This window comes from Ctenopharyngodon idella, chromosome 6, assembly GCF_019924925.1.
Source record: "Ctenopharyngodon idella isolate HZGC_01 chromosome 6, HZGC01, whole genome shotgun sequence".
In the NCBI taxonomy this organism is placed as follows: domain Eukaryota; kingdom Metazoa; phylum Chordata; class Actinopteri; order Cypriniformes; family Xenocyprididae; genus Ctenopharyngodon; species Ctenopharyngodon idella.
Genome location: NC_067225.1, coordinates 23,776,503 through 23,804,437, shown reverse-complemented (window position 1 = coordinate 23,804,437; position 27,935 = coordinate 23,776,503). Strand labels below are relative to the sequence as shown.

Sequence of the window (27,935 nt, the reverse complement as noted above, 5' to 3'; positions counted from 1 at the left end):
GCGTGAGAGTTGCCAACCCTGTATCAAATGTTTACCCGCAAACGTGTGTAAAACTCTGTAAATTCCACTACTGTCCACTAGATGTCACCAAAACTTAAAACATTTTGGTATAGTAGAAGCAGTAACCTACTAATACAGCCAGTAAACTGGTACCTGTGTCGCCTAGTATATTTTATTTACCACAGGAAGTCAAAATCAGTAATGATTGTTAATATTGAGTAATGCAAAATAAATTATGCAAATAAAAATATGACACTTTGAGCACTGGGCATACAGTAATAATTCAATATAGAACTTTATTTTAGTAAAACAATAGATTTTCTCTGTTCATTTAAGAAAATGGTTTCAAAGTAATACTCACATAAACACATTTTTTGGTCCTGTAAACACTGTAAAAAGTTTGACTACCAATCTTTAACACTGAGTTATGAGAAACAACATTGACAATAACATTTTCACTGTTAATACACACATAGAGAAGAGACCACAGCTAGTTTAACAAAACACCAGAAAGTGTATTAATATGCATTGCTCCTGTTTTGAAATATTTTTGCATAATACACTTTTTTTTCTGATACAAATAATGTGGCTTCGTTCATAAGAATGAAACTGTGAAGATACAACTGCATGAATGATGCATGAAGCCAGTAATCAGAATTTGAATCTATAAAAGTCAGAAAGGCACAAAGAAAATCTGAAAACAAAAAACAAAGACTATGCAGTCTTGCGGATGCAACAGGAAGTTGTAAAGACACCATATACTAAAGAAGTCGAAGTGTATTTCATGTCTAGCGGAAAGGTAGACAAAGTTCACATTACGACATCCAGTCGTAAGTGCACTCAGACGGGCACTTAAGGGACGTCGGGTTCACCCACATCATGACATATCTTAATCAGAGGTGATGCGTTCAATCATGGTCTCTTTGACAATGCCAGAGAGAAGTGTTAGATCCTTGTACTGGATCCAGTCCTGCTCTCTCACGCCCCAGACAGTGCCCTCCGGCTGCAATATAATATTTCCACAACATTACAAGAATGTTAATAAGATTTCAGACTAATTCATTAGAATGAACAAATAATTATCAAAGCTAATAATAATAATAATAAATGAAGAAATAATAAGAACACATTTACAAAAAGGACAAAGAAAGCAATGAACGTCCATTCAAGCTATTCACTGATAAACTTCCCCACAGCCACAGTTCTTAAATTCAATTCAGCATGTGAATTCAAGACATGGCACACTAGTTTTAATGTAGATTCCAAACACCACTGGTTTTTGCACATGAGAATTATTGACAGGCAAATGCGAATATACAAAAGCATGAATGAGATCTGAAAGCCATGATGGGGGGCAACTGGCAAGTTATTCAGGTAATAACGACTGAAATTTGGAAAGAAAAAATATACACTAACTACTGTTCAAAAGTTTTGGGTCAGTAAGATTTTCTAATATTTTTAATACAAGTCTCTTGTGCTTATCAAGGCTGCATTTATTTGAAAATACATTTTCTTTTAAAAGAATGTTTACTATTTTACTACATTTTAAAATGTAATTTATTCTTGTGATGGCAATCTGAATTTTTAGCAGTCTTCAGTGTCACATGATTCTTCAGAATCCATTCTAATATGCTGCTCAAGAAACATTTCTTATTATTATCAATGTTGAAAACAGCTGTGCTGCTTAATATTTTTGTGGAAACTGATGCATTTTTTCAGGATTCTCTGATGAATAAAAAGTTCAAAATAACAGCATTTATTGGAAAAAAAAATGTCTGAAATATTATAAAGGTCTTTACTTTTGTTCAATATAATCCATCCTTGCTGAATAAAAAACAAACAAAAAAAATCTTACTGACCCCAATATACTTAAGGACACAACAGTTTCCTTAAAGGGTTAGTTCACCAAAAAATGAAATGTCTGTCATTAAGTACTCACCTTCATGTCATTCCGAACCCGTAAGACTTTTTTTCATCTTCGAAACACAATAATTTAAGATATTTTTGATGAAATCCGAGAGGTTTCTGAACCACCCATAGGCAGCAATGTCATTGCAACTTTCAAGGTCCAGAAAGGTAGTAAAGACATCGTTAAAATAGTACTGCACTGTGTTTACAACATGAACAGAGTAGGAGACTGACAGGGGAAGAAATTGTTTAATAAAGTCATTATTTTTGTTTTGTTTTTGCGCACAAAAAGTATTCTCGTCGCTTCATAGCATTAAGGTTGATCCACTGTAGTCACATGGACTATTTTAACGATGTCTTTACTACCTTTCTGGGCCTTAAAAGTTGCAATGACATTGCTGCCTATGGGTGGTTCAGAAACCTCTCGGATTTCATCAAAAATATCTTAATTTGTGTTCTGAAGATGAATGATGGTCTTACAGGTTTGGAACAACATGAGGGTGAGTACTTAATGACAGAAATTAAATTTTTGGGTGAACTAACCCTTCAATGGTGATGGAACCAACAACCTTCCTATTTCAAACCCTGTTCCCAGATGCAAGAAACTCCTTAAGTAAAAACTGCTATGCCATACAACAAATATACATGCACCTCACCTTTTCTTCTTCATCGACATATATAAGGATCACATCTCCCTGTTCAAACAGCAGAAGCACACCTTCATCTGAGTCCTGATTCTCCAGAGCAACAGCCTAGGAAAAAAAAACAAAAAACAAATAAACAATGATTACCCACACAAATACAAATCAATGACTTTGCTTGTTTGAACACTTCCAAAGACACTGTACCTTATAGAGGAAGCCAGGAGGATTTTCATACTCGGCCTTTTGGGCTATAATGTCTTCCTTTGCTTTCTCTATTTTATTGGTTCCCACTGTATTTTGATCCGTCTCTCCTTCATTTTTCTTGGAGATGCTGGATTTTCGAGGAATGGGGACAGGTGCAGTTTTGTCTTTGTCGCCCGATAAGGGCTTAACCTCATTGTCTCCATCTGTAGATGCATGATGGGTGTCTTCTGATGATGCTTCTGATTTACTTTCCTCCACTTCACTGTGCTCAGTGGACACTGAACCTTGATGTTCCTGGCCATTTGCTTGCACAGACTCATCAGTGGTACTTTCTGATATGTATTCAGTGGCTCCCACAGATCGAACCCCTTCCCCCTCCGAACACAAAGACTGCCGTTTGGGTGTGTTTGGTTCACTGTCAAAAGAGTTCGACTCTGAGTCCGATATTTCAGATGCTGTGCTTCCTGTGCTCTTTGAGGAAGTGTGTGAGCGTGTGTCCGTGAGGGTGTCAGGCATGCTGGGCATGCTGAGCTTGCTCATGGCAGGATGATCAGAAGGGAAGGCGGTGTTACAGGGGATTGGTGCAGAGATTGTGACAGACTTTCTCTTCTTAGATTTAGAACTAGTCACAAGAGGAAGAAAAACAAGGCACATAAAAAGACAATACAGACCACAAAATGTTTTCGATTTCTATGGAAGCTTCCACCACAGAATAAAAAATAAAAAAGGAAGTTGTGACTTTCTTACAATTTTGACAAAAAATAAACAGTTAAAAAGGGTGAGTTATAAACTCAAGATATACATTTCTCGCAATTCCCAGTTTGTATCTGGCAATGTTAACTTTATTTCTCACAATTCTGAGTTTATAACTTGCAATTCTGTAATTTTTTCCTCAGAATTGAGAGATACAAACTCTCAATTAAAAAAGGTAATTGCGATCTTTTATCTAACAATTCCTACTTTTTTCTCTTAATTGGTACACCGATTTCCTGCTATTAAAGACATGTATTATATAATGACCACAAACACATAAACACATGATTAACGATCATTACCCAAAATTAACTTTCACTTTTATTTGCAACTTTTCCAATGTCATCTAACCAACATGTGAAGATGTAATTTTTGAGGATGTATGAAGTACACTAGCGTTCAAAAGTTTTGGGTCAGCAAAAAAAAAAAGAGTCTCTTATGCTCACCAAGGCTGCATTTATTTGTTAAAAAAAAAAAAATAGTAAAAAATAATTATTACAATTCAAAAATAACCGTTTTCCATTTTTATTATTAATTTCTGTGATGGCAAAGCTGAACTTTCAATCTATTATACTGATTTGGTGCTCAAGAAATATTTATTATTATCAATGATAAAAACAGTTTAATATTTTTGTGGAAAATGTTTCACTTTTTTATCATGATTCTTTGATGAGTTTAAAGATCAAAAGCACAGCATTAATTTAAAACATTTTGTAACAATATAAATGTCTTAACTGTCACTTTAATTTAAGGTGTCCTTGATTATTATTATTATTATTAATTTTTACTTTTCCCTCAAATTCGCACAGGTGTCCTAGCGGAGTAAACACACGTGTAAGATGTTCATCATGTTCCATTAAGTTGGCAACCACAAAGTGTTGTGAAAGGTTTTACTGGAAAAGTGCTTGTGTTATCCTTCTTGAAAACATTTTCTTATTGTATGCAATTATATTAATGCATTTTAAGTATGGATCAATAGTCTAAATGGTCTTTGGGGCCATTGTAGATCTTCATAGAAATGAATTGTTTCGAAATAAAGATATTACCTGTTAAGGCCTTTGACGATGAAGGGTTTGGTGGAGTGCTGATCCTCAAGCTTCTTCATCATATTATAAATATTGTGATTTAACTGAAACATGAAATTCTGTCATTCAGCAACATTGACCTCTTTAACTTTTTAATTAAGAATTAAAATTGCACTAAAGAATGTTACTGAAAAGAAAATGTTGCGAGTCAAAATAAGGCGTATTTTTAAAGTAAATAAGTAAATGTAATTAATAAAACGCAGTCAGTTCAATGACAGAAAGAAGAGCAGCACACTATGTATGCTAATGTCCATCCCAGAAGTACTCTGGGCTTAATGTTTGCTGTTGTGCTTAAAAGATTTTCAAATTAAGAGAAGGAGCATCAAAGTAAAATAAAACACAAATTTTTGCATTCTTACCACACTCATTTCCTTGTAGAAGACATCCCGAAGGTTTGAGATGTTCTGAAACATGGTGACATAGCAGCTTATACGGCTGAAAACAGGAAAACAGTGTAGCCAAATTAAGTTACGTTATAATTAGTACTACCACAGTACTTTCTTTATTAGAGACCTTGGTGACAGGAAGGAATTGGCTGAATGAATTTATCTCTCTTAAGGGTGTTCACACTTGTAGTTTGATTCTCTTGGTTCTTTTGGTCTGGACCAAAAAAGAAAACAGTACATTTAATCCTGGTTCGCTTAGCGTTCACACTGTCATTTTTAACACCGAACCTAAAGATACGAAAAAAAAAAAAAAAAAAAAAAAAAGGCTTTTATGATGTATACTTTGTGACGGAACTTGTCGTACATCCAAAACAATGCTGTGTGCTGGGCTAAATGCACTCACTGTATGTGTGTACATATGATGGTATATGATGGAACTGATAACTCGTGAAGAGCTTAAAATGTGTAAAGGAGTCAAAACAGCGGCAGGAATCCCTCCGTCACAAGTCTGTGAGACAACATCACGACTATGATGAGAAAAAACAGGTATGCTTGAGCATTCTGTCCTTTTTAGGGTCGTAACTTTTGACATCATGTCCTGTTTTGGTTTGTTTACATGTCTTTGTTCCGTGTTGCATTCATATTTCAGTAGAACCGCATCAGTTCTTTGGAAGCTGACAGAGACCTATCTTTTCAGCAGTCTCGGTTCGCTTGTTTGTTGCGCATCAGCATTCGTATGGTAGCATTCATTCACACTTATTCAAATGAACCACATTAACAGAGCAATCGCACCAGGGTTCGATTTAATCGAACCAAATATGTCAAGTGTGAATACACCCTAAGTTTAATTTTTGTTAATAAAGCTGTACCAACCTTTGATAGAGGACAGGCAGCTCCTCTCTTAACTCCTTGTTAATGTCTTCAAACACCTCCTGGGCTTTATTGAACTCCTCCTCGGCCTGAGAGGAGTTCAGTACAATTAGATAAGCTACAACTATAAACTAGCAATACAAACCATTTCTAAAATGGGATATTTCAATGATCAAATGTTAGCTGACCTTGGATATTTTGGCCTCATCTCTCTTTTTGGTGCTCTGTAGCGCCTCCAGATGATGACGAGCTGAATCATAATCAACCAGCTTCCTTCCTCGTTTAGCCACTCTTTCCTGCAAGATCACAGTATTAAACTATTTAAAGCAACAGTAAACTTGAAAATTTATTTTGAAGTACCATGTAAATACTATGAGAATTTGGTAAGCACTCAATGCTATGGTATGTATCAAGGTACCATGGTATTAGCATCTGATACTATCGCTATAAACTAAAACTGTTACAAAGTTATAGCTCCCTCAAGGAATCTTTGTTTTGTTAAACAATAACAAAAAAGTCTAAGAAAACGTTAGCTAACAGCCAAATTGTTAATGCTACTGTAACACCAAGCCTGACAACCTTTCAACAGACCTAGGCTATAGATAGTGACCACATAATGTATGTATGTTCAGGTTTGAAATTTGGCAGTTATACACACTTTGACATCTTGAAACTGTCCGGTGTAATTCTCCATTGTTCGAACGACTTGATCACTCAGCTTCTCCTCATAGTCATTCCACAGGAGATCCTCACTCTGTAATATCAAGCCAGAGAGATGATGAAGGAAAGAAAGGTAGAGATCTTAACTATTAAATGCCACAAAAAAAAGGCCTAATCTACCTCAATAATGACAGTCAGATCTTCAACACCATGCCAGTCTGGTTCATAGATATCTTTAAGAGTCTGAGACAGGCGCTTGGATGATTCATGCATCACTGAGAAACAGGGAGTGTACAAAACATCATGTGAGGACTTCTTTCAAAACTGTTAAACAATTTGGCAGTAGTACTAAAATTCTATATCTATCCCCAACATGTCACTGCAAGTAACAAAGGTGTAACTGTATTAAAAAGAAATTATAAAATCAACCAATGAGTATTCTGAAGAATTTCATCGTAGTCATCAAGCACTGAAAAACATACAGTGCTGGACGATAGTGTGATTAATAATTATAGCCTATTCAATACCAGCTTATTCCATGGTATATTATAAATGAATAATGAATTTACTTCTCTAATAGTTACTTCTAAACTGCCACATTTTGAGATTTAGCACAGATACTAATTAAAGCAATTTTACAACAGCTTTGAATGCGGCTCAACCAATCAGAATCAAGGGCCACTCTGCGTCGTGCCTAACAGCGCCTCTTAGCTGTTATAAATTCACTGTAAACCACAGCTTCTTGGGGCTTATTGCTTTATTTTAGAACACCTGTGAAATGGGGCTAAAAACACATGTGGTGACTTTGGTTTCTATAAAAATTGTGCATATGGTTTTCACATCGAGACCACGAACATCTTGCATCTTCCTCAAACTCAATCACCCTTTCATATTTTCATAAAGCTCTGCAAAAATGCATCTGGGCAGTACGGCCACAATTCAACTGGGAAAGTCACCTATTCTTGTAGACATTTACACAATAAGCATTTTCAGTTCCATTATTAACAGACATTCACTTCCCCAAATGCTGAATCAGAGAAACACAACCAAGACCATCTCATCTCACTTTCACACTCACCCAACAGACTATCGGAGCACAATTAGCAAGTAATTGTGCCTTGCTCCGAATCAAAAATCTGAATCATTTAAAACAAATATTATGAAATAAGAAGTCCCGTAGAGGAGACAGTACAACAATTAATTCTTAAACTAATTAAAAAGACTCAGTCAGTAAATTTCAATACAACAAATGGCTGTATTGAGACAGTACCTTTAACCGCATTGTAGTACGCTTTAACATCCTTATAGAGTCTGACGCCATCTGTCTGGAAAAAGAAAAGGAACAATCACATGTTGTCTAAAGGCAAAAGGTTTATTAAGTCTCATTTAAGAAATGTTTGGGTACTTTTATAGTCAAGGCAAGGGCATTTTGAAATGTGTATTTAAAGACCTTTAATAAGCATCTTATGGGAAATGAAACCTTTTCTGAACAAAAATAGAAAATGTGTAGGTGGTAAGGAAATTAGTTCCGTGGATTTTCTATTGGGGTCAGTGAAGCTACTGTAGGTGGGAAGTGGATTGATATAAAAGATAAAATCTTTAAAAATATTAAATATATGTACATGTATGTAATATATAAATGTACATATTTTTTATTTATAGATGAAAGAAGTAGCCTCTTGACTTGGTTGCATCTATAGAGTGTAAACCATCTATGATTATTAAACAAATATAATATATTCTCAGTGCTGCAAAGCATGCAGGACATGGAATAGGATGTTAAGTTCCTAAGTGAGAAACTATGTCAACACTAGTCTACTATAATAAAGTTTGTTAGAGTTATTAATGAAAAGCGTTACCAATCAGGTATGGCATTTTATAGGGGGTACTTGGGTTGGTTGAGGAAATAAATGGGACCAAAATAGGCCAGAAAAGGTCAACCATTGATATTGTACAGAAAGAGAGAGAGCGCTGCAGTCACTTATTGACATTTTCTAAAGGTGGAGTTTCCTGTGCTACTTTCAATAATCATTCTGTCAAACACAATTCACCCAGGCTATTTCCTTTAAATAACACTGTTCTAATGTTGAGCAATGACCCCATTTAATGCAGACTGACAACTGTTTGAGGTTACAAAATCTTTTGTGTGCATGTTTGTCTTTCTCTCACAGACATACCTGCTGTTTGTTCAAGTTGGCAGAGCACTCCTCAAACTGCTCATCTTTGGTTTCCATGGTTTTGCCCAGCTTCTGCAGGACCTACAACCAAGTTGATCACAACTGCAGTCAGACATGATGTCAGGCAGAAGAACATCAAGAGCTGTGACTGTATGGCCACAGAAATACGACTCGCCAGGCAGTTCCACCTTTATTCTCAAAATATCAATTGCAGCAATTGTTCCTTGTGATGAGGAAAGATCAGAAATGCTCAAGGGGAACTATCTGGCGAACACTAAATTTCCAAAATGAAAACCATAAAGTGTTTTTAAGTTAAGAAATGCTACTGAAGTGTGCATTTACAAAAGAGTAAAAACTAGAAGATGAGGTGAGCTTAGGGAGGAAGTGATTGAGGGCAGGAAGTGGCAGTCTTTGTGTTCAAAAATGTGCATTAAAAAAAAACAGCTCTACAACTTAAAATATTTACATATCCTGTGTACATTTGTATAATTTTTCTTTAGGACTTTTAAATATGTTGAAGCAAATATGCTGGATAGTCACACACAAAATTCACATCCAGAGCAGCATGACCTAAAAGAGCCAAGGTCCTGAACTCAAAACCCCACCTACCTTCTCTTGTGCTCGGTTCATTGATTTTTGAAAGCGTTTGGCCAGGATGCCAGCTCCCGCGCCAATGTTGCCCCCAATGTTGGCACCTTGTTGTTTTCCCTCTGCCATCTTCACTTCTTATCAGCTGGTACAAACGCTATCCTTCTCTCTGATGTCTCAGCGCTTCCTTCTATAAACTGACGGTTCCTGGGCGGAGTGAGCAGAGAGAGGGGTGTGAAAGCAAAGCGTGGCAGTGTTAGTTTCCACTTGAATAAAGTGAATTAGGTAGACTTGCGTATTAGTTTTAAAGACTCAAACTTACGGGACCCACGTCACGGCGTCACACTAAAACCAACTGAGCAACATTCCACTGTCGTGTCCAAACGCGTTTGGTATATTGTCATCGACGTGCGACTGCACCATCGAGAAGTTAACTAGTCATCAGTGTTTCCTGTGGGTTTAACTCTAACAGAAGTGGCGGCTATATTTTAATATTTTCATGTCAATCTAAAAACCTCTAGCGCTGTAATGATACGCTTTGCACTTGAGAGTTGATCTAAAACACTCGCTCAAAACTGTAAGATTAAAAAACTAATCATGAGTTGACGTGGGTACTTTTTGAAAACAACCAGACTGTCACTAAAATAGTCTCAGTAATAGAATCTGTAAAAAAAAAAAAAAAAAAAAAAAAAAAAGTCCGCTGCCCGCGCGTGGACAGCTCTCTGAAAATGCCGTTAGTTTAAGGCGGGACTTGTGCAAATTCGAAATTTCGTACTAGAATGCTACTCATACTACTTTAATAGTAGTAGTACGGTAGTATGCAATTTCGAATGTTTGTTTTTTCGGTCTAACATTCAAAATTGGTGTAGAATCTACTATATATCTTTAAGAGTATAGCCTAATAATAGGTGACAGTAGCATATATTAGGTTTTTATTAATATTTTTTTCTTTCAAGTCCTTTTCTTTTGTTGTAGGCTACGTGAAAAATCAAACAGTAACTCTCCTTATTAATCTACTATTGTAAATCATTACCACTCAATCCGTATGCACGAAACAAGCGAAAGCTGAGATGAGATCCACTTATCTGTTCTACAAGAAGTAGATATAATATCAGCTTTTATTTGCAGGCAAAACAAAGAACTGTATTGTTCTCTGTTTAACTCAGCTGGAACACGATACCCGCAGACAACATTTGTGGTGTTATGCCAAAGGTGTGGAAAACATGCATTTGCATTGTAAATCATTTGGTGTCACAGTATACTGTATTCTCGTTCCTTCCATTATGCATTCCTTCCATTATGCTATACAATGCTTTGAATTTTATTGTTATTTTTTTATATCAATCAGTTAAAATATAATAGCCATGCAGATAAAAACAACTCAAACAAATGAATATTAAACATAGATCCCAATTGAATCATATCAATATTTATTTATTTGGCAGCAGCTATTAATAGAGTCTGTTGAGTTCTGCTTGTGTCTGAATTACATAAGCAGCATTATATAAGCCTTTAGCATAGTCATCTCCCTGCCCTTTATTTAAACTGCTCAGGGCTTATAGGCTATCTTAAATTCAATATGACAAAGCAGCTCTGAAACACTCTACATTTGCTTAGGGTTCTTAAAGTGACCATGGCATCAAAATGAATAATTCTTCATTTTTATGGAATATGCCGTATTTATTATAAATGTGCACATCACTATTTTTTTAATGTACGTCCTCAAAATCTTAACCAAAACAAGTTCCCCTTCACTAAAAAGACTACCTGACCAATTTAAACAAAAACAGCTCAAAGTACTGCTCCAACATCACCACAAGGAGGCAGTGAAGATCATCTTTAATTTAATTGTATGTTTATTTACTGTAAAAGCAATGTGATTTTTTTTATTTACATGATCTACCAATCATTTAATTGAAAAACCAAACATTTAGCCTACTGTAAAAACATTTTTACTCTCTTGTGCGCTCTTTTTAACGATTCGCTTGGCTGCATGTTTGGTTGTATTTAACATTCAACAGTATAGTGTCCATTACATCATCAACAGTTTCCATTTGCAAATTAGATGATACGTCTCTTTTTGTAAATATGTGAGACAGGAAATGATGAGTCAGCACAGTGTATCAGATATTTCACTTGGCACAGCTGCTTTTACCACCCTTTTATGTTTCCTTAACGCTCAAGCTCTCATAAATGCCAACCATAAATCATTCACTGCCTAAAGCTTTAAATCAGAGTTTGTTTTCAATCAAACCCCTTCTAACTTGAGAATAGTTTTAGTTGTTATTTAGACATCTTAAATTAGTAAGTAGCCTGACAAGAGTCCCATTTATAAAGTGTCACTTTTAATTGAAATGTGTTGCATATCTATTTTGATTGTTGCTTTTGCTGACATGTAAGCAGCTTTCAATCAAATAATAGTTATATAATTCTAAACAAGAATCTTGTTCTCTGATTGCATGTCAATCAAAACTCAACAACCCATAATAATTCAGATGGTTACACTTCGGAAGTCACTCATCCCAGTGTTAATGACGTAAGCTTTTTACTGACTCTGACGCACTTATGCTCCATTTAGAGTGACCTAAATCCAGGGAAGCATCATTCATGATGCCGCATTCTACTGCAAGCTCAGAAATACTAAATAAATCAAAACTATTAACAAAACTCCTATTCCATGAAATGACTTGTGAACATGATGTGCCTGCACATATATCTATTCTATTCTATCATATCATATCATATCATATCATCTCAAGTCTCAGTTTAAACATTCAAAATTGTTGTGATGTCTTGGTATGTGTTTTAAGTTTGTTATATTTTGTAACCTCAAAAACTTGTAAATGAGTTCATTAAACCTAATTATAGATGTACATATCATAGATATCACTAAATTATTCAACAAATTGTATTCTGTCAAAAATATAGACTAGTATATTAGGAAGTTTGATGGTTTCATGACTAACAAACAAACAAACAAACAGGCATTATCAATATATTACATGAGACAAAAGTAGGCTGAAAGTCTGTTCTGAATATTCTGCACCTCTGTTTAGTCACTTAACGGTCATTTGCAGATGGACATGAGCCATTTACACTACCGAATAATTAAGATTTTTAAATGTTTTTTAAAAGAAGTCTCTTGTGCTCACCAGCTGCATTTATTTGATGAACGATACAGTAAAAACTAGGGGTGCAACGGTTCTCGGTAAAAAATCGAACCGTTCGGTTCTCCACCCACGGTTCGATTTTTTACCGAGAACCGTTGCACCCCTAGTTTTTACTGTATCGTTCATCAAATAAATGCAGCTGGTGAGCACAAGAGACTTCTTTTAAAAAACATTTAAAAATGTTGCACCGCGGTTCATCGCGAAACCTGATGACGCATCTATATGGTTTGTTGAAAACAACAACGTGTAAAACAGACAGGCGGATTCGGCTAATGTATGTTTCAGTCGATGGATAGGCCACGCATTCTGGTTTCCCAATACGTTACAACAGCGATGATCAAAAGAACATAGACAAAACAGTCACTGTAAACAAATGTTTAGTGACCTGCCGAAAGCTCTATGACCAGTCATTTACGCCGTCATCACCCGGGTGTTGATAGTGCGCGAGCGCAGGTGAGACATGAACATCTCGCTATCTGTGTTTAAATTGAACTCATTTAAACCTTGCCAATTTAAACATTCATCCGTAAGACGCAGAAGAAAACGCGAGCGCGCTGTGAGGAGATTTGTGTGCGTGTGTACTTATCTGAAGCGCATACACGGAGAGCCGCGCGCAAATACTCTCGAGCAAATTCTCTTTCAAAGTCTTGCACCTGAACGGACAAATTCACACAAAATTATGTCAACATGCCCATCTTAGCGAGTATTCTAACAAACATAGTAATTATGTCTTAAGAGAAAAACGAGACAGGCAACATGTGTAACAGAATATGTACTGGATCTTTGAATTATGACTTAAAGGGACAGCAGTGTAATATTCTTGCTCTCTGTGTTTTTAGTGTTAATCAAACGATATAAATTGAAGAAATCACTCACTAATCTTGACTGAATAGGTTTTGTAACTTCAATTATGTTTAATCTTTATTGAATTTATTCAAAGAAGTTTATGTGCAGTGTTATTTTATATTTGATTACATAATTCAATTTCTGTAGGCTACCTGAAAACTATTGTTAGATACCTAAAAACGTGTAAAGCATTGTTTATTTTATTTGTATCTTAGCTCTCATGTATTTATTTGTGGTGTTTCTTGTAGTTAGATTATTTGTCTTTATTTTTATTTGACAATTGTCCTATTTTTTAGGGAACATAGCACATACCGAACCGTACCGAAACCGTGACCCTCAAACCGTGATACAAACCGAACCGTGAGTAATCTGAACCGTTGCACCCTAGTAAAAACACAGTAAATTTGATAATGTTACAAAAGATTTCTATTTCAAATAAAAGTTCTTTCAAAAACTCTTTTCAACATTGATAATAAGAACCATCATTAATAATTGATAATAACTGAGCAGCAAATCAGCATATTAGAATGATTTCTGAAAGATCATGTAACACTGAATGCAACTGAAAATGTAGCTTTGCCATCACAAGAATAAATCACATTTTAAAATAGAAAACAGTTCTTTTGAATTGTAATATTTCACAGTATTACTGTATTTTATTATGATCAAATAAATGCAGAGGCTTATTAAAAATCATTATTCCAAACTTAATCAATGAAGCACAATACAAGCAAAATAACATGATTATAAGTACAGATTAGTGCATTATGGACACTACCACCACAACTATACCATTATTGAAATCAATTAAATATATTAAAGATGGTAAAAGAAAATAAATATCATTCTTTTGAAAATTAATGTGCCATACAACACTTCTATTTAATATGACATTCATATAGACATTCAGTATAAATGAGAAAATAGGCATGGTCACATTTATTACATGTATATATAAAACATTTAAAAGGTGTTTAGTTGAGACACAACCAACAAAGCATCACTCTGACACAAATGCGATTATGTAATGACCTTATAAAGCTGTTTTTCCTCCATCCTCGGGGTCAGTGGGTACAAAGACTCGTCCATCACACAATTCTATCCTACTAACACACAAACAGAAGACCCTCCCCCAGTACATACCATGACCATAGACTGCACATTCCCATCCCCCATGTCTGCTTATGCTCTTCAAGACTCTTAATGTCTGTCATTATTCCAAGCTTAAATATGCAGCAATTAGACGTTTTCCTCCTTTGCTGCAGCCAGTATATTTAGCATTTTTCAAGACCATGGTAATGGTTTTAATTGTGGGAATTGACAGTGTTAGGCCCAAAATAGGCAGAACTGATATTGTCAGTCTATAAACACAGGCAGGTGTTTGGGTGTTGGTGTACGGGAACAAAATGTCCTCTCACGCATGACTGCCTAATACAATGGATAACAGCAGTCTATGGAGGGTGATCGCTTTGTTTTAAGAGAGGATTTATCTTGTCTGAACTGATTAGTATAATGTAGCTGTTTGTGGTATCATGCGACAAAAATCAAACAAGTATTTAGTAGCCGGACCGTGGTAATCGAACTGAAGTCTGGTCACATCACCATGACTGTAGATTAAAGGATTACATTAGGATTTATGTTTTGTCTGTCAGGACTAAAAGTTATGTCAGGGCTTAAACAAGCACATATACCGATTAGCCAAAACACTATGACCACCTGCCTAATATGCTGTTGGTCCTCCTTGTGCTGCCAAAGCAGCGCCGACCCACCAAGGCATGGACTCTACAAGACCCCTGAAGATGTCCTGTGGTATCTGACACCAAGATGTTAGCAGCAGATTCTTCATGTCCTGTAGGTTGCGACTGAGCCTCCATGGATATAACTTGTTGATCCCACAGATGGTCAACTGGATTGAGATCTGGGGAATTTTGAGGCCAGTGCAACACCTTGAACTCTTCATCATGTTCCTCAAACCATTCCTGAACAATAGGTGCAGTGTGGCAGGGTGCATTATCCTGCTGAAAGAGGTCACTTCCACCAGGGAACACCATTGTCATGAAGGAGTGTACTTGGTCTGCAACGTTTAGGTAGGTGGCACGTGTCAAATTTACATCCACATGAATGGCTGGACCCAGAACATTGCCCAGAGCATCACCTCCGCTGGCTTGTCATCATCCCACAGAGCATCCTGGTGCCATCACTTCCCCAGGCACACATGTACACAGCCATTCCCGTGATGTAAAAGAAAAATGTGATTTATTGGACCAGGCGACCTTCTTCCACTGCTCCAAGGTCCAGTTCCGATGTTCGATTGCCCATTGAAGGCGCTTTTGACTGAAGTCATCAAAGGCACTCTGATTGGTCTGCGGCTACACAGCCCCATACGCAGCAGAGTGTGATGTACTGCGTTGTGACACATTCTATCCAAAACATCATTAAAATTTAGTGCGACTTGTGCCACAGTAGACCTTCTGCTGGCTCGGAACAGACGGGATAAGACGGGTCCCTCATTGGAACACTGTTGGTAAATTCTCCAGGAGCAAAACCAGGAGCAAGCCAAAAGCATTGCCGTTTCAGAGATACTCTGACCCAGTCGCCTTGCCATAACAATTTGGCTCGTCAACGTCGCTCAGGGGTACGTTTCCCAAAAGCATCGTTAGTCAACTATGGTTGCAAGTTCCATTGAATTGTGTTGGTAACGACAGAACTTGCAACCATAGTTGGCTTTGGGAAACGCACCACAGATCTTCATTCCTGGCCATTTTTCCTGCATCCAACACGTTGATTACGAGAACAGAGTGCTCTAATCTATCCAGACTTAAAATTTCAGTAGCTCCTCACTGCAGAACACACGAGATCCAGGGAGCGGAGACGGGTAGGTTAAGGGATATGTAAAAGTGGGAGGAGTTTGATCCAGATCCAGGGGGTGGAGATGGGTAGGTTTGGATCCAGGGGGCGGAGATGTGTAGGTTTAAGGATACGTAAAGTGGGAAGAGTTGGATCTGGATCCAACCTCGCCCCCTGGATCTCGTGTTCTGCAGTGAGGACCATCTCTAATATTTGGCCTTGTTAGGAGATGATCAACAATATTTGCTTCACCTGTGACTGGTCACAATGTTTTGGCTCATCAGTGTATATTGTACAACATCTAGTATTATGTTTCAAACAACAAATAAACTTTAATTTATTCAGTGTAATTTATACCTGTGTGTCCTAACAATGGCAGACAGAATGGCATTATTTTTGCAATTGCAACACTGTACCTTTAAAACAACTTGTTCAACAGAAAATATCTTAGAAAAACTCCATAGAATTCTGTAAATAAATCTTAAAGAGTAACAAACATTAAAAACACAAGCAAGTTTTGCTTTTACATGGTTTATTGATCAAAAACATCAAAACAATAAGAGATGACACCCAAAAGAGTGAAGCTTCCAACAGCTCTAGTGTGCTTTACACAAAGGAAAGTCCATTTAAAAAATGTCCAACTTTCACACAAAAAGCACAAAGTGCTCCACAAAAAGGTCATAAAATGAGCACAAAAGAGCAACAAAAAGTGTCAAGGTCTGAAGAGGCTAGTTTAGCAGAGCAGCATCACACAGTGTCAGAGAAGGAAAGGTTGCATAGACGAGTGCATTGTACAGTCAAAGTTGGACCACAAGGAATATAAAGAAAAACATAATTTGATTAAAAGAGATGATACAACAGGAAGTGAGCTTCTATTATGCTCGGTTCACTCTCCTCAGTGCAAGTGCAGTCTAATACTGTAATTCATCTGACTGCTATGACAAAATTCTCTGCGTTTCTGCCCTCTAAAACATTCAAACTGAAAAGAAGAGTAACTGAGAACAATAAAGCAAATGCAAAAACATTTACCAGCTCTCTCCAGGATTAACTGACCCTCATAGAACATACAATCATTTAAAATGCCATTCGGGAAAATAAATGTGGATTTAAAAGAAACAGAAACAATGCTCCCATTAAAAACAAAAAGTATTTCCTGACAGAATGAAAACGTAATTGAACATAGAAAAAGTAACAGAACACTTTTTGTTCCCAAGTAAAGAACCATACGGCCCAGAATATTACAACTCAAAATACCTTAAACCTGAGGGTGATTCAATCTTGATCTCACAAGCCTCAAGTTTCTTCTACAGCAGACAGCAATAAGCAGTCAAAAAAAGCAAAGGGAATAAAAGTTACTAAAACCTTGACACTATAGATTTATTATTAAAAAAATAAATAAACCTGAAAAATGTTAACTACTAGTCTCTCCAAAAAACAAAGCACTGCTAGTTTATTTAGTGAATTAGTTACTAAAACACAAGAGTGCTGAGGTAGAACTATAGCACACAAACTGTCAGGCAAAAATCACACTTGGAAACAGTCAAACACACACAGACACACCAACTTGTGCTCTGTGAAGCATTTAGGATACGGATGAAAGAGACCAATAGTACCACTACAGAGCTCCCATCCTGTTTTTGAGAACAATTCCAAGTAATCAGCTAACAAAAAGGAAATATCACTGTTCTAAATTGGAAATGCACTTGTAAAAATGCTGAGAAATTAATTTATTTTAAACTCCATTAATCAATCTATCCACAACATAATCTTCAAGTCCAAAAACAACTAAACTGTTAAACTGTATAAGTGTATGTCTGTGGAGAAGGGATGTTCACACTGTTTTCCATAGATGACAATGGCATTGTAAATGGCCACCAAAATTAAACAATCTTTTTGGGCAAGAATTAATCTCAAACAATGCAAAACTGGCACCTAAATGGTTAAACTGCACATGCCTAATATGTAAATTGTTTAAATATTAAAATCTTGGAGAATGTACAGCACGTTTAAAAGATAAAGCTGTAAAACAAAAAAACAAAAAAAACTTAAAAGAAATCTCAATATCACTAGACTTCAAGGCACCAGAATCAATCTGCATTCAAGGAAGGAAAAATCTCAATACTGGGTTTAGGCTTAAGATGAGCATTTTAATAGCAAATTAAAATCAAGTTTTAAAAGTTATTCTTTAATTATCATGATTTCAGCTATTGCGGTGTGACAGAGCAAAGATAAATAATATCAAGTCCTGTGGAGTTTCATTTTTTACTCAAGTAAGACCAACTGGTTGAACACAAGTGTCAGACTATGAGACTTGGTTGGTGACATGTGATGAGCATATATGTATATGCTTGGGCTCAAAATGTAGTCAAGTATCTATGTACTGCAAAAAACTAAAATAAATAAAATCAAAAACAAAAATCACTGACACCTAATATCTGTGAACTGTTTGTGCACTAAAACTGAAGGCTTTACTGCTCATAAAACTTAACTGAAAAATAAAAATTATTGAAATACTTTTGTTGTCTATTTTTTATGGCAAAAGATTGTTTTGAATGGATGAGCAACTAGGGAAGCTCCATGAACAGAATTTTAGAGTCCTAGTCCCTCAGTAAGACTAATAAAGAGCTTGCTTGTTTTAGCTTGATTGTACTCACTGTATCACAACATTGTTTTTAGCTTTACTTCACTCTTAGTGATGTAACTGATGATTGAGTTAGGCTGAACACTTCTGGGCTTGCTGAATGATTTGGTTAAATCACTACTGTAAACAAAAAAGTGAAAAGTCAGTTGAAAATCTATTTGTATTGATGTTCAAGTTGAGTACTTCGTACTCTTCACATTAAATCAGCAATGGAAGATTCACAGTTTTCCAAGCAACATGGCCCCTTCTGGTCTGCCGTGGAAAGGGAAAACCTAAAAAGAATGAAAAATACAAGTTATTAGAATTGGAACTTAAAACATTTGATTATAAAGACTTTTACTGAGAACATAAAAAAAGCCTAAAAATGCAACAAAATAAAATAAAGAGACATAAAAGAGAAATAAGAGACTTTTTGACCAATTAATATTCGTTTTTTTTTTTTTTTTTTTTTTTTTTTTACTACAGATTACATACAAAAACAGCAACTCCCAGCCAATGTCTTTAATAATGTATAAATAAAATAAAAATTCTCAAAAAAAAAAAAAAAAAAAAAAATTCACAGATCACGGGAACCCAGAAGAGAGAACACAACACTTTTCACAAAAAGAAAAGAGGCACCATGTATTTTCTATCTTTTGAGTGACGGGCTAAAAATCAATGGTGATGTCATGATGGCTGATAGTGTTACATAATGCCTCAAATGGGTACGAATCTCAGATTGCTTGTTGAGTAACCAGATTTACAAGCATTCAAACACAAACAGAAAAAAATCTTTGCAGGCTATCTATCATTAGTCAGCATGAGTGCAGCTTGATCTCAGCAGCATACAGTATAAAGACCTCACCCCTCCTCCTCATATCCTGCGGCTCAAACTATGTGCTGAGTCAGGAGTGGCTATTAAAGCCCCGCTGCAGTCACTCCAACTACAAAACACACGCTGTTTCGGGTGCAAACCCACCCTTTCTCACGTCCCACATAGACACCACTGTCTGAGAGCAAATTATCCAAGAGGCTCCATGCAGTATTCTTTTCCGCTCTGAATGTAGCAACGGTAGGATAAGGAGAGGGGGATGGTGAACAAAAGATGACTGGAGAGGCAGACAGCTGTAATGTCCTCATAATGGCTGGGGAACTCATGAGCCCTCTGCCTTTTATATTCATTAACACACAAATAATATTTTAGTGACTGATATTCAACTGAAAAATACACAATTTTAAATGCTATGCTGAACCAATCCAACTTAAATACAAAACATTTCACTATGTTTTTACTATGACAATTAATGACGTGCAGATTAATTAAAATTGTGGTCAATATCAATACACCGTTAATTATATTAACGCTATAGTTGCTAAGCACTAAAAGGTTGATATTAAAATCAAATACTATATATTGTGCATCCCTAATGCAGTGCTACCTTTAGTCTAAATTCTGGTCTCTTCAAGGAACTGCTTGTTGTGTGTGGCATGTTAAAACAAAAATCTTTCCATTTTAGGACTAGGAACCCAGTCACCTATTCTGCCTGATGAACATTGTCCCCTGGAGCAAACAGTATGGAGAGATGGAGAGAGAGAGGGAGAGAGAGAGAGAGAGAGAGAGAGGGGAAGGGATGGGGAGTGTTAGAGGAGGGGTGGTGGTGAATGGGTGTGGTTGTATAACAGCTATCTCAGCATACACTTTATAAAAAACAAAAGAGGCTCTTATAGCAAGCAAACAAGAGTTCTCTGAAAGTCTGAGAAAGAATCACATCATGATAGAGTCCAGTCAAAACACATAACACACAACACTAGTAATAAATAAAAAGAACAGCAACAAATGACAATTTAACCCTCACTGCTGTGGGAATTTGCTGGTGGAAAGACAATGAAGATGCTATCCAGAATTGATAATACAATCAACTAGTGTTGTCAAAAGTACCGATTGCAATATCAAGTCGGTACAGAAATTTTAAAAATGTGGCGCTTTGAACCTTGTTGCGCGGATTCGTAAACACCTCTGATTGGCCTTTGTGTTCATGCGCACAGAAGTGTTTGAATTTGAAAGAGTTTTGAAAGTGGGAGCATTTGAAAGCAGGAGTCTATCAGCGGACCGTCCTACTTTCAAACGCTCCCGTGTGTATCTGTGTAAGCACTCTGTGAAGAGCGTCATTGATGTCTATTTACAACATGTACAATGAAGTGTTGATCGTTGTAGCCAATCACAGACATATCTGATGAGCGTGTGAACACAAAGGCCAATCAGAGGCGTTTACGAATCCGCTCAACAGCACTCAGTGCGTCATACTTTTAAAACTTTTGACAACACTACCTCAACTTATTGTAACTAAAAAATCTCCACAGGATACCATTCAAATTTCACAATTCTCAATACCAATTTCACCATCACAAAAAAATATAATATTAGCCTAACTAATACAGGCCTAAGTAAAATGTAAACAGTTAGCAATAAAGTAAGAACAAAGAAACTAATTACATAAAGTAGGACAAGTAAATACAACAGAACAAAGATGCAGATTTTCTACTGGCTGTCAAATCTCTAATGGTGTATCTTTCACCCCTGTGCGTGAATGTGTTTGCTTTAAGAGAGATAATATAGTAATACACAACATTTCTGCACCAATTATAGTTATCAGCTGTTAATACTGCCTCTGGAAACAAGAATTTTCACACAAAAACATAAAAGCCAAAAACAACCACATCTGTACATTTATGGAAACTTCATTGGCAAAGGCATACCTGTGTGTGCATTCAGGTCAAAGGTCAGAGTTTACGCTGCACACGTGACCTTTCCCATTCTGCTGTGCAGCTCTAGTGCGTCTGGTCGGTCCTGAGGATTGACAGCCAGCATGTCCTGCAAAAGTTTCCGGAGCGCCTCGGACATGTGCGAGCGCCTGCGCTGGGGAATACTCAGCACCATCTTTGGGTTCTCCAGAAGCGCCTCCCCAACCGGGACAATGTCAGAACCCTGCCGCACATACGTCCCGAGCAGTTCCCTCTTCGATTCAGCGTCAATGAACGTGATTCTCTCGATCATGGCCCAGATGATAATGCCCAGAGCAAAAATGTCTGCTTTGGCTGTGTAATGTCCTTCCCACACCTCTGGTGCCATGTAAAAGTCCGAGCCGCATGCCGATGAGAGCCAGAACTTATTGATGTTAACAACACCATTCTTGTTTTTGTCCCGTCCCTCCTCTGATTCCCGTACTCCGGCACCAAGACCAGCACAAACTTTGCTCAGTCCAAAATCTGCCACTTTCAACACGGGTGCACCAGAACGCTGTGAAATGAGGATATTATCTGGTTTAAGGTCTCTATGAACAATGTTATTTTGATGGAGGAATGCCACAGCGCTGCTCAGCTGCATCATGAAGCTGGCATTGGTGCAGGGATCGGGCTGACGAGACAGGATGAACTGATTCAGATCCCCTCCCTCGCAGAACTCCATTACAAACCAAAGGTAGCAGGGCTCATCAGGACATGACAATACACGCTCACCTGAAATTACACAAAAAAACAGATGTAGAGATTAATATACTTGAATTAGAATTTATCAGAGGTGTTTACATTGGTTATTTTCATAAAACAAAGGGGAATTCAACAACAATCATCATTTCACTGGTGATTATGCCACTTTTGCAGAACCTACTCAAAATTGATTACTAACCGAAATCTTAAAATTAGCCCTTTTGATTTCAACATCAAAAGGTTTAAACTAGAAATCACTGGTTACTGACTTTCTGTGACTTTTAGCGCATGATTATTGGTTTTGATGTCATCGATATGTTAGTGCACTCCTACAAGTTGCATTTAAAATTCTGGGAACACATACCAAAAAATATTGATGAAATACTCTATAAAATGAGAATGTTCCTTTCCCTAATAATCACATGCCTCTGACTAATAGCAGGTATTAAATTGTGGCTGTAACGTAAACCAGATACTGTATAAGGCAGAGAAGGTCTGCTTGTAAATGAATGGGAGAAATTGTAATGCTCAATATGGCAGCTGTTACAGTTAAAAGCACCAATAGTCTTTTACGTATTGCTATGCAGTTAAAAGAGCCAATCATCTTCTTCATTTACTCTACAATGCACATTAGCACAATTTATGACACCATTGTTGTCAAATTGCTGATTTGAAATACGTAACTGAAATGTAACTTTGACAAACTATTACATTGGTTTTAGTCTTTCCCCATTCAAGTAGACGTATGCTGTACATGCATGCCTCAAAATAACTGCCCGGGGCATCAAGAACATGGCTGTCAAGTGAGCTGATTTGCCTTAAAGGGACTTTGAGGTAAAATTTAAGGCTTTTAAAAAAGGTTTGGCCCTTTTATGTCACGTCCCAACCTTCTGCTTTAGGAAATGAAAAAAACCCGTCAACACAGAAACAAAAACGGTGGGAAAACCTTGCACATAACATTAAAGTAAACATTTTAATACGTGAGAGAATGAGAGCACCAGACAAAAGGAGGAGTTAATGCAATGGAATGAGTTAATGGAAGAATTGCTTTGTCATCAGTTTCAGAGGCCGAATTGCTGTGGAACCAGTTTGAAGCTATTTAGGTTTCTTCTCACAGGACTGGACTAGCTCCCATATGAACAACAAAGACTGAATTGTATTTCCTGATACAAACCAAAGTGCCTTAGTGTAATTATAAACGTGGTCCTCTGCTTTCATGGGTTTTATTTTTATCCCTTACCCTGGTTCTGTTGAGCAAGCATTATCTGAATCTGCACATGCTGCTGTAAATATAAATAAACCATATTTGTGAATCTCACAGGTCTTTTTCCAAAGGTAAGGGTGCTATCATCATAACACCACAAAACAGTCTAAAGCCGGGCATACACTATGCGATTTCAGTAATGTTTTTGCTAAACGGATAGTTCACCCAAAAATGAAAAATCTGTCATTAATTACCCACCCTTATGTCATTCCAAACTCGTAAGACTTTCGTTCATCCTCAGAACACAAATGAAGATCTTTTTAACGAAATCTTAGAACATTCTGTCCCTCCATAGACAGCTACACAAATGACACTTTGACGCTTCAAAGAGTTTATTAAGAAACCGTAAAACTAATCCATATGAATTGATCAGTTTAGTCCAAATTTTCTGAAGAGACTCAATCGCTTTATATGATGAACAGATTGGATTTAGGCTTATATTCACATAAATATTCATCAGCTCACACATCAGTTAAGGTAAATGGAAGCTCAAGCATGTTTGTTTGATGTGCGAGAAACAATTAGGTTTATTTTTGTGTGTTACTCTTACGCAGCACGTTTGAGCTTCTGGAAGAGGTTTGTTATGAGCTTCTGTTTTTGTTCGCTGATCAATGTTTATATGTGAATAAAAGTCTAAATTCAACTGTGTGGCTATTTCAGAAGAAGAAACATGCTTCCTCAGGAGAAACGTGCACTGCTTTGGTCATATGTGCAATTCTGTGTGCTGAAAAGTAAAAAAAAAAGCACCAGCGTATATGGCTTGGAATACATGGGCAATATGGTTTATCCATTTTGCAACATCAACTGGAGGTAATGAACAGTCTGCTAAATTGCAGCTGAGGGAAAAAAAAATACTGAGTTTAGGGCAATCGGTTCGTAGTAGGGGTGTAACGATTCACTCATTTTCTCGATGCATCGATTACAAATCTTGACGATGTATATGCATTGATCTTGAAACATGTATTTTTGAATCGTGAATCATTGATTTCGATCAGTAATCGATTTAAAATGCCAAGAATCGAATTAATCACGATTTGATAGCAATTCAGTGCCTTAAAATATATTAACATTAAATTATGTGCGAATTAATGGAGACGTTGTGCAAGACATTTTTGAGGAGTCCACGTTTGAGCGCTCCTCAGGACGGCCACTGCTGTTCACATGAGCAGATGACAGCTCTCTCTCGAGACAGCAATAGTCGTGAGTCAAACCGCCCAAGCCATTGATAAAGCTGTAAAATCATTGTATGGTCACTACTGTTGAAATAAAACACTTTCACTGCATGAAAACAACACTGTTATTTTCTATAAGATAAAATACTGAAGTTTAATGGAAATGGGTCATACCACTGACATTAAATTCACCACTGCGACAAATGACACACTACAAAGCTAAAATATGGCCTGGCTTAAAACAGTGGTTCCTAACCCTGGTCCTGGAGTACCCCCAACTCTGCAAATTTTGTATGCCTCCCTAATCAGACACACCTGATTCAACTCATCAGCTCGTTAGTAGACTTTAAATCCTGAAATTGTGTCTGTGTCAGATTAGAAAGATATTCAAAATGTGTACTATTGGGGTACTCCAAGGCCCAGTGTTGGGAACCACTGCTTTTCAAGTTAATTTACATAAGAACAATACTCAAGATAAGACAATTGCTTAAAAACAATTTAAATTTGAAAATAATAATAATAATAATAATAATAATAGCAGTTTCCTTTTCATTACACTCTTAAAAGTGCACTCAAGTTATTGTTTAGGTTTATCTGGCTCTAATTCCCCCCAAAGTGGTTTTGAAATTTATGTTAATACTTGTCAACCTATTTAAGAAGACCGAAAATGAGCTACTTCATCTAAACTAAGTCTAATTCCATGCCTACTATCTTGTTTTCCCATCAGAGACTACACTTTCAAAACACTTTTTAAATGTATTCATAGTATATTGCCCATATAGGCCTAGCAGTTAAACATCTCTTCCTACTTTCACTTCCATGTACACTAAATATAGACTAGACCAACAGCTTACAAGCAAATACATGCCTCTGGAAACACTATGTTATACAGTACAATAACCTACATGATGATTCAGAAAATCTACATGTGAAAGCAGCCACACAAAGAAGACAGCCCAACACATCAAGATTGAGATCAAATTGGCCGTGATTATTTGTTCTAAATCACCCCTGTCTCTTTTTCATTTGTAAGATAATTTACACAGTTGTCATGTAAGGAATCAAACTCCATTGTTCTAACCTGGGACAGAGTGTGTAGAGAAGGTTTGACCCAACACCAGCACCTCCCCCACCTCCAACCTCAGAGTTTCATAACCGAGAGGAGGGTGGGGGAGGGCAAATTTGACCGATATTTGCCACATTCTTACATAAAATGTAAACAATCTTAATGTAGAACACAGACATGCGCATTATAAACGTCCGGTGTCATCATCGGTGGAACGTCATATGACTCACTGCCAAACAATGGATTCTAACCAGTTTTGTTTCAGATTACAATGAAAAACGACTCAAAATTGACATTATTCAAAATTTGAATAGCCAATATGTCATTGCTAACCAAATGAGTGAACTGTCACAAACAAAAGCTACTGTTAGCCATTCTTCCACCGCTGACCTTCTAGAACAACTGTTAAAACGCCAGTGCTTGAATAAAAACATCTTACCTTTCAACGAGGTCTCCACCAACCTCAAATACTGCTTTGAACGCTTATTGCCATGGCTCATTTTCTGGGCCAGCCCGTTCCTCTGGAGCACACACTCCTCCAGCTGCACCACATTCTCATGGCGTTTCTCCAGACTGGTCAAAGCCCAAAACTCCGCCAGCGCCAACTCCACATTCTCAGGCGCGTCACAGCGCAGCTTCTTCACCGCCACTCTCGCACCTGATTTACGGGCAACTGCTTCGTACACAACGCCATAACTGCCCCTGCCAACTTCACGAAGCAAGCTGTACCGCGGTGCAAAAAGCCGCCGTTCAAGACTACCATGTTTACCCAGGTCCAACTCGTCTCCCATTGTCTCATTATCGTCTACGCTTAGCGAGCGCAGGACACTGGCGCTTTCGGTTCTTTTGCAAGCGTTCCGTGTCCGTTGCCGCTCTCTGTCCTTTGCATCCATCACGCCTCCTCACGTTTTGTACGTGCGTTTGGAAATATCTTCCGCGTTCATATTTCTAGAGCTTACGGACGTTTAGCAGCTGTTAAGTATTCGCTGACATCTGATTTATTTTTCTTTTTTCATACAGTTGGGTATCGTGATTCAATCACAGTCAAGCTTCTAGCCTGAACTGAATGAACCTTGAATGAAGTTGACTGGATCATCCCACTTTCCAGTACAGGGGGGTGATTCCTGACCTATGAGGACACACGTACAATGTAAACGCCTCTTTTGGCTTTAAGTTACGTTAAATCAGTGGTGTTAAAATGTTGAGGAGAACCAAATATGAGACATGACACCTCTTGCGTAATCATATCTTTTAAATAAAAATAACGTTGTATTCTTTCTTTGTATTTATATAAATATAATGCATTTGAAATTGTATGATCGTTTATACCATTTACACAGGCTAGGCTACATAAAATCAAAAGTTTTCAAGCATTTTTTAAAGGTGTCATTCATGCATTTTTTTAAAAAATATATATATATAATTTTTTTTGAGTCATGAATATCAAGAAGTTAGAAGTTAGGTTACTCCATTTGACCTGAACACCAACAGACATTTTTTATTATAAAAACCACACATTTTAATATAAATTTAGAAAATTAATAACTCATTTCATTGACCAATACACGTTCTGAAATATATAGGCTACATACAGCATTAATAAATTGATAGCAGCCATTTCCCCCTTCAAAAATTGTTCATGTAATTTCAACAAGGATCAGGCTAAGTCCCTGTGGGAAACCTATAAATACATGTACATTCGTGGACTGTTGTCACCCGTGTTGTGGAATAGAATGGTTTAGTCCCACTAGCATGAGCGTGCATGTGCTTTCTATAGCTCAGCGCACACACGTGGTCAGACACGATGGAGAGCATCTGGGGTATCTGTGGCTTCCATCAGTTGAGCATAATGTGAAATATTGTCACGTTTTAGTTTTTCATCCTGCTATCCGTTTGATTCATATACACAAGTAAAACATATGTTTTGGGGGGTAAAATTTATAATCGTAAAAAAGTTAAAAATGTGTGAACAGTGAGGGAGAATGAATATATTATCAAGTCTTCGGGACCACACCTTTTTAAAGTTTAAAATTTTATTGAACCTTTTTTTTTGTAGGTTATTGCAAGATGATAAGTTTTGCTGCAGATAAAGCATCAACGTTCAGATACTAATGGACAGGATTTACATGGATTACATAAGATGACAGCATTATGAGGTGGCAGATGTTGTTGCTCATTCTCCTTGAATA

General features: G+C 36.9%; 2 protein-coding genes across 3 annotated transcripts; both read right to left on the bottom strand.

Annotated features, from left to right (window-relative positions):
• Nucleotides 1–271: 271 nt before the first annotated feature.
• bin2b (bridging integrator 2b) lies at nucleotides 272–9,898 on the bottom strand. The gene is made up of 13 exons (XM_051897327.1): nucleotides 9,598–9,898; nucleotides 9,297–9,482; nucleotides 8,688–8,768; nucleotides 7,781–7,835; nucleotides 6,691–6,785; nucleotides 6,509–6,604; nucleotides 6,039–6,146; nucleotides 5,854–5,939; nucleotides 4,954–5,029; nucleotides 4,556–4,638; nucleotides 2,757–3,378; nucleotides 2,565–2,660; nucleotides 272–1,003 (listed from the first exon to the last, which is right to left on the bottom strand). The coding sequence occupies exons 2-13, from the start codon at nucleotides 9,402–9,404 to the stop codon at nucleotides 890–892; spliced, it is 1,620 nt and encodes a 539-aa protein (XP_051753287.1). The 5' UTR covers nucleotides 9,405–9,482; nucleotides 9,598–9,898; the 3' UTR covers nucleotides 272–889.
• A 6,755-nt stretch (nucleotides 9,899–16,653) lies between these two features.
• On the bottom strand, nucleotides 16,654–26,859 carry stk35l (serine/threonine kinase 35, like). Of its 2 annotated transcripts, none has more exons than XM_051897328.1 (3): nucleotides 26,186–26,859; nucleotides 21,516–22,274; nucleotides 16,654–19,051 (listed from the first exon to the last, which is right to left on the bottom strand). In XM_051897328.1, exons 1-2 carry the CDS (start codon nucleotides 26,637–26,639, stop codon nucleotides 21,547–21,549), a joined length of 1,182 nt encoding a protein of 393 aa, XP_051753288.1. In that variant the 5' UTR covers nucleotides 26,640–26,859; the 3' UTR covers nucleotides 16,654–19,051; nucleotides 21,516–21,546. The 2 variants fall into 2 exon arrangements, with proteins under 2 accessions (XP_051753288.1, XP_051753289.1); XM_051897329.1 differs by lacking the exon at nucleotides 26,186–26,859 and adding an exon at nucleotides 25,762–25,897.
• Between the last annotated feature and the right edge of the window lie 1,076 nt (nucleotides 26,860–27,935).